The 13,518-nt window shown below is 41.5% G+C and overlaps 2 protein-coding genes across 2 annotated transcripts; both read right to left on the bottom strand.

Moving 5' to 3' along the window:
• Positions 1-315: 315 nt before the first annotated feature.
• LOC134085215 (uncharacterized) lies at positions 316-6,227 on the bottom strand. The gene is made up of 5 exons (XM_062539933.1): positions 6,186-6,227; positions 3,759-4,180; positions 3,321-3,491; positions 2,576-2,614; positions 316-2,105 (listed from the first exon to the last, which is right to left on the bottom strand). The coding sequence occupies exons 2-5, from the start codon at positions 4,012-4,014 to the stop codon at positions 1,843-1,845; spliced, it is 729 nt and encodes a 242-aa protein (XP_062395917.1). The 5' UTR covers positions 4,015-4,180; positions 6,186-6,227; the 3' UTR covers positions 316-1,842.
• A 2,982-nt stretch (positions 6,228-9,209) lies between these two features.
• On the bottom strand, positions 9,210-10,366 carry LOC134077360 (nucleoredoxin-like protein 1). The gene is made up of 2 exons (XM_062532925.1): positions 10,044-10,366; positions 9,210-9,570 (listed from the first exon to the last, which is right to left on the bottom strand). Exons 1-2 carry the CDS (start codon positions 10,364-10,366, stop codon positions 9,210-9,212), a joined length of 684 nt encoding a protein of 227 aa, XP_062388909.1.
• Positions 10,367-13,518: the final 3,152 nt, after the last annotated feature.

Raw genomic sequence — 13,518 nt, 5'->3', positions numbered from 1 at the left:
GAAGCAACCACATAAAAAAAACAAGCCTCCAAAACCTTATTAAAATAACTCACAGTCCCGTTTTCAGACACAGTTGAGGGTCACCATATTTCTGCCATCCAACATGGTCAACCGAATCCCAATCTGGTTCCAAATGTTGGAAAGGATATGATGGCCTAACATAAAAACCATACGGCATAATAATAGGCCTAATAATAATAATAATAATAATAATAATAATAATAATCATCATGATAAATTAATGACAGATACATTTTCACAACACATTAAAATGAGAACAATAATGATCAACAAAAATTGACTCTCTGGACACTCTGGTTGCATTTGTTTTAATTTAATTTAAATGCCTATTTTAATTACAATGTTGTAAAAGGCAGTGTAAAAGAGTATGCAACAGTGTAACACACAGTTAATGGAATGTTCATGAAAAGGAAAGGCAAACCTAGTTGTAGGAGATACTGACAGACGTCATTGCTGTTGCCATGTCATCAACGGAGAGTGAAGAACAATAAAATCCAGTACAGATGCATCCTGAGCACTGATGTCCATCTCAGTGAAGCTAAGAGCATAGCATCCTGAGCACTGATGTCCATCTCTGTCAAGCTAAGATTTAGCTTGAATGAAGTTGCTAACTGTTGTTAGAAAAATGAATACACTAAACTATACAGTGAAGTATAGTTTGTCAATCTTGGAGAAGACTGACAAAACAAAATTGGAAAAAGTAAAAATGAAATGAAAAAGATACAAGATACTAGACACAAAACCACATAGCACACCTCTCACTAAACATGAATCTGTCCCTCATGGATTATGCAATGTTTTGATTTCCCACAAATGCAAGGATTGCAATTCCAGATCACTTTTGGATGTGACAATCGCAACAAACCTAGTAAATCCCTGGCTTCAACATTATAACTACACAAAGTAGGGGTGGGCACACAGGGGCTTCTCCCTCTTACGCTGCATGCTTCTCCTGATTTAGTGGATGTGTGGGGTTTTAATGCGTGATTTTGACGTTTTTTCCTCCTAAGTAAATTAAATGCTAGATAATGTCAATATGAATTTGCACATCGTTAAAAAACAATCACGATATTATGGTAGAAAAATATATATCGCCCACCTCCAATATTCAGGAAAAAATATTTTGGCTTAAAAATCACAGCTTAAATTTCAGCAAAATCTTTTAAAATCTCCAAAACATAGTAAAAGTTTGGCCCAAATAATTAAAATATTCATGAGACATGCAATCCATGTTTTAAGGCTATAGGGAAATGTAAAAAAATCCATCAGATGCCAAAGTGTTTTGGCTTGTTCACACAGGATTACTCATGGAACACTGGAACACATCTGTTGGTGCTCTGGCCCAGATGAGTCTCTCAACTGGTCTGGATCTGAACTACTGTAGAGCCGAATTGGAAGGAAAGCGACAGTGTACAAGCGGCTATTTGGTCAATTTGAAGCAATGTGAAATACAGTGGGGAGAATAAGTATTTGAACCCATGCTAAAGTTGGCTAAAAAACAGGAATATAAAATCATCTTTAGGAAATTGATCTTAAAAATGAGTAAAAATCCAACCTTTAAGGACACCACTTTCTTCCTGCGTCTATGGGAATTTAACATACTGTAGGGGTCAAATACTTATTATCTCCTATTTTAAGGAAGAACATTTTAATTAACACATTGTTAATTACCGGCAGAGCCTGCATTTACGAGACCTGTGTAGAACCAGAATTGTTTCTCCTGGGAACAAGCCAAACAATCCGGTTTCAAACTTAATTGTCTCTATGTTTTTTTTTTTTTTTTTTTTTTTTTTTTTTTTAAAGCATAGCAGAAGATCTATACTATGCTGAATACTGAAGATCCTGCACCAGATATGCTTCATGAGCCTGGAGAGCCTGGTAGAATTTCTCTTGGGCCATGGCTCCTTTCCTCTCCACCATGCTTATGAGGATATGGTTCTGCTCTTGGCTGGTCGGCTTGCACTGAACCTGTTCCCTCTCCAGACGAGAGAGGACGCCGTAGCGCTCCAGCTCGATCAGAAGAGGCGGAAGGACACCGAGACGAGTCTCCAGATCCCACTTGTGTTTGTTGAAAAACTCTGGGCCTGATTGAAAAAACATATGATATGAAATATAAATTAAATATATTACATGAAATGATATCACATAATGTAATATTTAGAACGTATGGTAATTAATTCAAGGATATAGTCCATACTTTGTCAAAGTTAGTGATATTCAAGCAACATAGCCACAGTCAAATAATATATACTATTCCTTCAGTGCTATTGAACCATAGTGTAAACTGGCTGGTACCGTTGATCACCCAAAGCTATGATGTCCGTTGCTAATTTGCTGGGTGTACGATCACCAGCAATAAGTAGCCATTCACCACTATTGAGCTGAAATAATGGCTAGCTAGAGGATACTGAAGAACAATACACTGTATTTGATAAAAGTGTTCACAATCCTGACCGCACCTACAATATCATGCTCTCCACAATAATGATATCAGTGTAAAAATTAGTTACTCTGTAAATAATCACAGAAGGAGAGGGAATGGACGAAAACATACCTCCTTTTTTGATGCCAAACGAGCCTCCGTAGTTAGGGACTGTGAAGACGTCATAGCAGAGATGTGGAAAAAGAATGAAAAAATATACATGAGATTAGCCTGAAGTAGCAGTTTACATCCAATCTAATGTGGCAGTTTACATCCCCCTCACATTGCCTGTGTTTACTTCCCCTTGATCTTCTCCCTTTGTCATTGATCCTGTATGTAACAAACTAGTATAATGGTAAAGATGTAAAGACTTGATATTCTGACTTATTATACGGCTCTCTAGAATGTTTAGGGAGCTCCCATTCACTTTGAATGGGCCTCTCCAACGTTCTACCGGTCAGTTATTTTTGCCTAATCACCGCTCCGAAGGTATAATGACCGCTGCCAATGGCAACGGGTTCACTCCGCTAGTTTTTGCGGAAGCCACGAAACGGTAGCCAAGTCATTGCTAAAGACACATTGAGATAAGCTTATTTTCTCGTTTTGGCAAGTAGCCGTATAATAAGCGCGATAATGTATAAAACGCCGGTCATTATCGGAACCCCTGCGCGTCGGGGTTCAGTTCATCCTGTCGGGAATTATTTTCCGATAATGACTGGCGTTCTATACATTATCCCTTATATAATTATTACTTACTTTACTTTGTCTGTCATCAAGGCTGACCTACTCACTAGTATCATAATCACACCTAAGTTGCTGTTCATTTTTGCACATGCTATGGAAGTCAAATGTAAAATGGCTGGCAGTGGGTCCTTACCTGCTCCTTGCAGTGTGTTGGGCACTCCTCCATAGCTGAAGGTAAGAGGACCGTTGACGGTGCAGCCGCTCAAGGTCGGGGCGTTCACCATCCCTCCAGAGTGAGCTGATACGTTCACGTTGACCGCACCACCACCTCCGGGCTGCCAAGGGTTAGATGACTGACCCCCCACTTAGTGAGGGGTAGGAATAGAGAGATGGAGAATGAAGGAATAAAAGATGATGGAAGGGAAAGAGGGAAAAAGAGAGAAAGTGATAATAACAGGAAAAAGAGGGGTGTGGAAGAAAACAATAAATGAAATGAATGAGTCACAGAGAAAGTGAAAGGGAGAAAAAGAAATGAGAGAGAGAGAGAGAGAAAGAAACAATGAATGCACGTAACTCTTCCCAAATATACCAAAACAATCATGTCATTATAGACGGCCAGCTACACACTTACATTTTGTCAGATCCTTCTCCAAGTCCATGGCCAGTTGGTTGTGGTTCATCTTCTGCAAGACGGTCAACATGGTGCCCCCAGCCTGCATGTTATGCATCTGCACCATCATGTCCACAGCATCATCTGTGTCGGCCTTCTCCAGCTTCCCCCATGGGAATCGACCCTGGTCTCGTAGGTAGTGTTTAAACCTCTTAAAGTCGGCCCCTGTGAGGTTGTCCAGGGTGTTCCTCATCACTTCCTTCAAGGTCCCGGTCATTTTGGGTCCCAATTATTAGTAGTACTGGACGGCTGGAGTCTGGGGTGGCTTCAGTGTCTGTGACCGTTCTCCGAAAGCTGCTGTCTCAGTTGGTTTCTTTTTTGGGGGGAGGGGGGGGTTGATGCTCCCAGGACAACTAAGAGAGACAAGGCCCCAAGGTGTCTTTCTGCGGGTCAATAAAGGTACATGGATGAATGAATGAATCGTTCAATTAATGTATGCAATATTGGCAATATATGCTGTGTTTGATCTTTGCCTCTATTCACTCTGAGTTGTACTTTTGTTTGTTTTAGCTTACATACACTTTAAGCTTGGCAAATTTGAAATATTTTACAACCTATCAAAATGAATGGTTCAAAATGAAACTTAACAAAACAAATGAAACAGGGATATTGTACACAGGCGTTTCCTAGAAGCTAATCTAAATAAATTGGTCATCAGTTGCCCCTTAAAACACTCAATATTTTCAGCAAACCTATAATGCTAATAGCATTCTCTCATGGCAATGCTATTATCAATAAAATAAAACAGCAGTAATTGGCCGCAAAAGCAATGTTGCATGGCTTGCGCCTGCCACTGGCTGTCAGGGTGCGTTCATAAATTAAATCTGAAAATAGAATAAAGCATCATTAAAAAGTTTTAGTGTATGGTACTCGGAGTGGCAATTAACCGACTGACCCACAGGAATTTCTGCATTGGCACCAGTAATCCCAATGTTAAAGCCTATATGTTAATGTCTATGAAACACAAAATTGATGCTGAAAACTGACAGTTCCAGTCAGAGTGGACTGAAAGGTAGGCCTATTGTTTAAATTGCTGTCAACATCAAGTAAACAGAAGTGTTTAATGTTCAATGAATGCATTTCGGTAATGAAGGAGTTTACTGTTAAGTCACTTTTGCGCGAGCAAGACAGCTATAACATCCCTTTTTACTAAGAATGTGTGGGCCTGTGATAGTTACTGTAGGCCTATATCACCTTATTAAGGCATTATTACAATGCTGCTTATTTTTTGTCAGTACGTTTTACTGTGGTTTGTTTTACAAAGATTAAATATGACAGGAGTTGGATGTTAATGATAGTTATCCCATCATTTGTTTGGGGCATTACAATTCTGCTTATTTGTCAGGATAGGATACTGTTTCACTGGTGCATTTTAAACATAATCAACAATTGACAAATAATCTGGAGCTGCTCTATAAGCACGTAGCCTATGTCTTGAACTTGTTTTGAGAGCCTATCGACGCCTCTCAGACTAATGTAGGCTACACCACATCCAGTGTCATATCTGCTGAACTTTGTAAATGTTGCTGGATAGGCCCAGAGCAGGCCTACTACCCATAACGCACGTCTCGTCTCTACCACAATAGTAATTTTGGCAACGTCAGGGGTGGCCCACGAAGTTCCACTGGCCCACTTGATAATGAAGCTGAATAGACCTGCTGCAGCATAATGCTTACCCTGGCAATAGGCTACTCCATTTACCGGCATTCACTACGACGCTTGGTTCGCGGTATAGGCCACGAGGAGGAGTCTCATGCTCATAAAATAGTCTGGGCTCAGGGCTGCACCCTGAAAGTGTCCGCCACGAATACAACTCTCACCACAACAGAAGAGAAGTGTCCAATCTTATCCTGAGCATTAATCAAACTAACCTAGTAGCCTATGTACACTACACTAATCAGATAGCCTATTAAGGATAGACTTCAGAATCCGCTTAGTAGAACTAGGCTACGGACCTACTGTACGACTCGGAAGTGCCCAACTCTTAGCCTAGCCTAAACTAAAACATGTATTTCGAAAATCCTTTGGAACTAACTTTTCCCATCACAATCAACATGAGTAAGACGACTAGTTTAGCGGGGTTTGGACACAGATGCCGTATGCAACTGGGATGAAAACCACAGGCCTGATCACAAATATATTGTTAGTCGAGTAGCCTACCTTGTATCTATTCGGTCTGCTAGTTGTTTTCGCAACATTATGTACAGAGGCCTAATTACGAATGCATGCATAGCCTACGTTTTGGGTTGGGCAATTATGTTTGATTCTAGAGTAGCCTAGTGCATCGTTATTCTAACTACACTGCTTAAGCCTAGGCCTACCTGATATTCGCCCTATGGATTCATTAATATTGGTCAAAATGCCAAAGAAAAAGCCGCGCATACATACCTTGGCTCCTCAGCCGTCGACATGAGCTACTTTCGGTTTCGAAACGTGTCATTTCCGTGTAATGTCAGGCTTATAAGCTAGGGGGTTCCTGGTTCTGTCGTTGGTCTGAGAGATTCTGGACAGACCTGTCGACCCTGTTTGCACCAGTTTAAAACGGAACTTTGATTTTTCTTTTAAGCTGTCTTGTTTGGCTTCCATGATTCAGTAATAAAGAAATAAATGTGTTTTGCATTGTGAATCTGATATTTCTTCTGGCAAAGTAGCCTACTTCATTCATAAATGTAGCCTACATTTTCCAATAGTAAGCCACTGTGTTTAAATTACATAAAAGTGTACATCATCAACACACACTTCAATCCTTAACGGTCCCCCATTAAGACAACTCTCCTCCTGGGCTCTTTTCATTTGTGATTAAAACTTTTCCTGTTTTCTTTTTTTTTCTTTCTCCCTTTTTTTCTTTGATGTATGTAGGCCTATGTGAATGTGTTTTGTCATTTTACCTGATTTTGATTAATGTGATGTAACTGTAGGCCTACCTCCTGGCTAATATTGTACAAATTGTGACTGTGAGAGTTTTGTTTGTACTTGATAATATCAATTAAAAAATAAGAATAAAAAAAAAGCTAGGGGGTACCATTTATGGTTATGGCTGGTTATGGAATGTTTTGTCCAAAGCGACTTACAAAATAATAGCCTACGATAGTTAAAAAAGTAACAGCAATAGTTTTAGAAAGCTGGTAAGGTAGGACTAGCCTACAATACTAACAATAATGTCAATGCAATATCACAATAAAGCCGGCCCTAATGAAAATAAACGGCAAATATAGACCTAGGCCTACGAACCATATTCATAAGGACCACTTAATTAAGAGTAACAGAAAAGATAAAGTCCCAACCTATTGCACTTGCATGAACGCAGAGTAAGCTACTGGGCATTTCACCAACGAGGGACCAGGAAAAGAGGTTAAGTGACCTATTGTTTATGGCTGGCCGACACCGGACTTATCAGAAGACCACTGTGGGCCTTTGAGGGTGTAATTATAGAATTAAAATAGCAATATGACAGCCTCCTCCATGTTGGAAGATACCTGTGGAAGGATTTTGCTATACCTTGTAGGCGACAATACAAGTAATTTGCAGCCTAGCATTATTGAGTTAGGTGTAGATTTATTTTTTCCATTTCTGAATTTAACCACTGCATGACAGTATCATGGACATATTTTTTAATAAAACATTTAAACATACACAGTAGAACAAAAATGAAATATAAAGTATTACAAAAAAAAAAAAAAAACAGCAGTGACATGAGGCGACATTTCTGCATATGTAGCCAAGATCTGCTGATTCTACTGATCCATATATATTTTATGACCAGTCAGATTGGCAGACTCTTGTTGGCCTGAAATGAAACAAAACAACGGTATAGCTAACTCAAAACATGATGGGTTTGGCCACGGCAGTATTAGCAGCCTTACATAATCATTAAGCTCAACACTAATCAGCCTGAACTCTGACTTTGACTCCTTCTTGTTCTCCTTGTCTCTCTCTCTCCTTCCTTCCCTCTCTCTCTCTCTCTCTCTCTCTCTCTCTCTCTCTCTCTCTCTCTCTCTCTCATAGACCTCTGAAGTTCGCCTACAAAAAAGCTACCGTCTTTGCCCAAATAAGGAGATCCGGTATCTTGATATTTTTTTCTATGGGAAAATAACATGGGGATTTTCAATTAGCACACCTGTTAAACTCTCACGGGGATGATGACATTGGAAATGCCGAGGTTTTTCGCTACACAGTTTTCACTGCCGTCTAGTGGATACTGTGATCTTCAGTAGGTGAAGATGGCACACTTTGATCTTTGCTACCCCAGAGCTAACTTACAATGCAACTTGTCATAGGGAGTTAGCTTCAATTAACTCCCGGATTTTTGTAGGCGAACTTCAGGCGTCTATGGGAGCAGCTGGGAGAAGCTGGTTTGTTTCTCTCTCTCTCTCTCTCTCTCTCTCTCTCTCTCTCTCTCTCTCATTCACCAACCCCTGCTGATGAACATCACTTTCCAAACTCTCCACTGCATTGCCACCTCCAAAGTTATTCTTATTCTTCTTATGATAACCGAATGCTGCGTTACTCATAATCCCTTACATAAGCACTGCATTCAGCATTAGCGTAGCCTAGTAGGCTATGTTGTGATGCCCCACACAGGAGCCGACAAAATCTAGGCCAAATAAGCACTATGTCAGTGGTTTTCCCCACATTTATTTTTATCTAACAGGTGACATATCAGTGATCTTGGCCTGTAATACAAATACTGCAATAACTGAGATGTTAACACAGATATTCTCAATAAAATAGCCCATATAGTTTATTTGTATCTTGTTGGATTTAAAGCAACACTAAAACACTTTTCCTCTGTCGCACATACTGTACATTTGTTTATCCAGCAAATGACCATGTTCACAAACAAGGTAGTAAGAGTATATCGCATGATTTTATGAAAGTATGATGTATTGCGACATCGAAGCAAGTCAAATTTGTAGTTTCTTATGTCTCATTTCAAGGAACTAACGCTGCCCGACCTGGTAAAGTTACATACTGCGGTTATAGCCGATAGAGGACCGCAAAGTGAAAGCAGAAGTGTTGTTCACCCTGTTATGAGTTGATGAACCGCTGAAATGATTTTGGAAACATTGTTTTAAGGTACGAAAAACTATTTTGTGTTGCTTTAATGCACAGCCAAATATGGGGGCTTACTTACAAGACCTTGTATTAGGCTTTGAGTGGTCCCTGTGATTTGGACAGAGCTGTCAAATTCACGTAACATTCATTATGTCCACTATGTGTACCAAATGTCCAGTACCAACTGCATGTAACTTTGTAAATCCTCTTCCTTTTGTAACTGTAGTGTTTGTTCTTTGAAGTTAGCCAGCCACTCAAATTCAAGTGACCGAAATATAGACTAACAAATCAAATCCTTTTGGTAACAAAAAGAAGTAAGTGATTGGCTCTGTCTTTCCCCCCCAACAAACGTTGTCCTTAGTCCCAGGGCCCTTTGAAATCTCCACTGTTACATAAGTCCCCATTCTGCTCTTCCTCGTCCTCGTCTTCATCACGGCCTCCCCATCCGCCCAGGAACCACCGGCGCTTCTTCTTCTTCTCCACCTTGTACTTGAGCTTGCGGATGGGGTCGGTGATGCTGCGCATCTTCTTGTCGTCGAACTCCACGTGCATCTCGAAGTTGCGGTCGATGACCTCCGCCGCCTCTTGCCAGTGGCGGAAGCAGTCGGGCCCGAGCTCGCGGATCTCCGGGACGGCGTTCGGCAGCAGAATGGAACCGTTCGGACGAAGCACCACCACCGTGGGAGTCTCGTGCACCTCGAACTTCACACCCAGCTCCCTGTGAGGAGAGCGAGAGGAGGAGGAGGAGGACGAGGAGGAGGAAGGAGAGAGGAGAGGAGATGGAAGAATTGAGTCCAGAAAGGAGAAAAGAGAGGAAAGGAGAGGAGTGGAGTGGAGTGGGGAGTATTGAGTCCAGAGAGGAGAGGAGAGGAGAAGAGAGGGGAGGAGATGGAAGAATTGAGTCCAGAAAGGAGAAAAGAGAGGAAAGGAGAGGAGTGGAGACGAGATGGAAGAATTGAGTCCAGAGAGGAGAGGAGAGGAGAGGAGATGGAAGGAGACAGTGAGGGGAAAGGAAAAGAGTGAGAGAATTAATGTCAGGATTCAGACAGCAACATGATCATTGTGTTAAAATACGGTTAAGTTATGTTAAACACTGAAATGATTCCACACATCCACAACATGACCTTGAATGACTACTGTAGCATTAAGAGAGAGAGAGAGAAAGAGAGAGATGTGTCTCTTCAGCTATACCTCTTATAGGGGTCGTCGTGCTGCAGGAACAGGCACCATTTGGGCAGCTTCTTCAGCAGCATGTCCTGCAGGACCTCGGAGTCGTCCAGCGACACGTAGATCAGCACGAGCTGCGACGCCCGCTCCACGTAGAACTCGTCCATCAGGCGCTTGTAGAAGTCCTTGAGTGTCGGGACGAACTCCTGGCAGCGCTCGCAGTCCCACGAGCCGAAGAACAGCATGAGGATCCGGTTCTGCAGCTTCATGGTGATCTCACGTTCCGTGTCCAGCTCGTCACGGTCCCGGTTGTTCTTCACCAGAACTTTGCCCAGAAACAGGTCCATGGCCCAAACACTCCTGTTAGAACATCGATGTGAAAATTACTTACTGTTAAAGGTAAACTATGCAGCGTTTTTTTCAGTTAATCAATTCGTTCCATACTGTTATATCTGATTAAATGAGTCATTAAGTTTTTTCCGGCCGCCCTAGTGGTTGGTAGCGCTAAAACCACGCTTGCAATTTCAGGAGCCCTTGGGCACGCACCCATGGTCTACTCCCGGAAGTGTCATGTGTCTCATGAAAAGGCACGGCAGAAGGACTGATTGATTGAGGAGTTTTGTAAAATATACACACTAAAGCTGCAGGGGAAGCTCTGCAGAGAAATACATGTATGCAAGCATAAAATGAGCGAAAACGAAAAGCGAAAGCGAAATGTCTGTCTGCACGGCTACAGCACCTTGCTCCTCTGGTCAAGGGGTTAGCAGACCTATGCAGGTGCATGACTTCATACACCTGTGGAAAGGCACCTGAAGAAACCCATGAATACTAGAAATATGTTTAATAACCCCTCATGTTTATTTCCAAGAGTAGCCTACATGTCCTATACGGTGGCCTGGAAGGACAAAACATTTGTTTTCAAAAACTTCTGTTTAAATACTTGTACATTTTGTTTTTGATCTTGTACATTTGTTTTTTTAATCTAGTAAATACTGTAAGTGATTAACCATTGTATTTATTTTTGCCCTCCAGGCCACCGTAGTACACTCTCTCCTAACACCACTGATAACACACTTAACTTAACTTGCAATTAGCACGACGACCCTCTCCTGTCTACCCCTCCTTCTTCATCCCCTCACCTTGACTTCACACATGACCACTCTAATTCCACTACTGTCTCTTGACTGCTGCTATTTGTGTACAGTAAGTCACAAGAAGAAATAGACAATAACAACAAAGATGCACAGAGGCCGGAGCGCACGGAGTGAGAATAAATTGGGTAGGTGGAGGTTATGATAGATGGCAAATAAGTTAACTTCCCTAAAGATTTAAGTGCTCCTTTAAACCGCCTTGGTCATTGTGCTCACCAGACACCACTTAAAGCCATTGCTCTCGAGTCGTCTCTACATACTTGTGAAAATTAGCACAAGCCAGTAAACAATTAATGATTCTACAGAGTGGCAGTTGATTATTTTATATGACTATTTGTCTATTTAAAAGTTAGTTTCCAACTACAGTCACCGTCGGTGACAACCTGCCATTGCAGACTGTAATCTGTCTCTAAGCCCAAATTGAAGGAGTTGCACAGCCACCATCTTGTTAGCATCAACTAACATAGAGCTATGCTAGTTAAAATGGTTAATCTGAGGTACCACAACCAGACTTCCAATACTACTCACCAAAGTTTGTGTGTTTCCAGGTAGAGACAAACAGATAATGTTTAGGGGGAAAATACACAGGAAGATTAAAGAAGGAGGTTAATTATCAGACACCACTCTCACTCAGCCATCTGAGAAATGCCACCACGAGTGTATACTTCTGCTAGCATTCTTTCCAAACAGCAGCTCATTTTCGTATCTATCTTGTTTCTTCTTTCCCTCTTGCAGGTGGATGCCTTTTAGTCCTCTGTTTCTTCTTTCCCTCTTGCAGGTGGATGCCTTTTAGTCCTCTGTCAGCAGTGAACAAAAACATCCCTCCTTTTGGTGTGCACCTTCTCCAACTGTTAATCACATAGTAATGCTAGTTGTTTGCCCCATTTGATCTCTCTCTCTCTCTCTCTCTCTCTATCTTTCTCTCTGTGATGGTAAAAAAAATGAGAAGCTGAGATGAGCTGCAGTGAGTTTGAGTTTGACAAGAGAACCTGTGCTGTTCCTTTCGCCTGCTTCAACATAACACACACCTCTCTTGCTAATCCCCTGCAGCAATCCACTTAAGGAGAGTAAGAGAGAGAGAGAGAGGGGGGGGGGGGGGGGGGGGGGGGGGGGGGGGGGGATTGGAGGGAGCATTGATCATGCTGGGCTGAACATGTAAACAAAGTGTAAGGAATTCCTTACTCCCTGCATGTCCCTTGCCTGTGTCATGTCATGAGTTGTTCTTGAGGTTTATCAGGCCTACCTACAGTACCGATGGGAAGAGAGTCATGGTAATGGTAGATTATCGACTGAGACACAAGTGCTTATATGGCACTGTGCAACACTGTGTCTCTGATGGAGATATACACTACTCATTAAAAGTTAGGGATCTGGGTGAAATGTATGGCAAATGTAAAAAGTAATGTTTGCGTACCTTACAGGTGTACCAATGTGTCCAATTCACAGACATATTTTGTGAATCTGTAATACCATTATATATTTCATACAGTATCTAGAGGCCTCTTTTCTACTGTAAAAACAATCTCAATTGTGCCACATACAGTAACTGAAGAAAAAGAAGGGAAGAAAGAAACAGAAAAGCATCATATGTTATAATAATCAATTTTATTTTGTTAAAAAATACATATTACAAAAGCTTATCTGTACAAATACAGTCGCATCCAGAGCACGACAAACACACACAAGAAGCCTGTAAGCCAATCAGTGTTGAGTTTGTTGTTGGCAAAAGTAGTAACTGCAGCAGTCTCAGATAATCAATCAGCTCAGCACTAATCAGCCTGAACTTCCCCCCTCTCTCTCTCTCTCTCTCTCTCTCTCTCTCTCTCTCTCTCTCTCTCTCTCTCTCTCTCTCTCTCTCTCTCTCTTTTTTTTTTGGACCAGTGCAAGCAAACATTACCACCTGACCTCAGTGGTTAATTAGCTCATTAGCTTCCTATTACCAGTAGTGTTGTTGTCATGGCGCAGTGGTTTGAGGCCACGCCCCCTCCACAAAAGAACACACAAAAACCTCTCCCAAAGAAGGTAAAAGTACATGTCTGTGGGGTTAGAATTTAAAGCAACACTAAAGCACTTTTCCTCTCTCGCACGCACACTATTTGTTTATTCATAACAATGTCCACAGAAAAGGTAGAGTATATTGCATGATTTTATGAAAGTGTGATGTAGGCGTACTGCGACATTGAAGCAAGTCAAATTTGTGAGTCTTATGTCTTATGTCTTATTCTATCGAAAACGTACATAGTATGTTATAGCCGATAGAGGCCCGTGAAGCGAACGCAGTATGAAAATGCCTACATGTCTCTGATTTGGCTTTAAGCTTTAGCATCAAACAGCATCTCTATGCTCAA

The sequence above is a fragment of the Sardina pilchardus genome, chromosome 1 (assembly GCF_963854185.1).
Source record: "Sardina pilchardus chromosome 1, fSarPil1.1, whole genome shotgun sequence".
Lineage (NCBI taxonomy): Eukaryota > Metazoa > Chordata > Actinopteri > Clupeiformes > Clupeidae > Sardina > Sardina pilchardus.
This window is presented reverse-complemented; position numbering and strand designations above follow the sequence as displayed.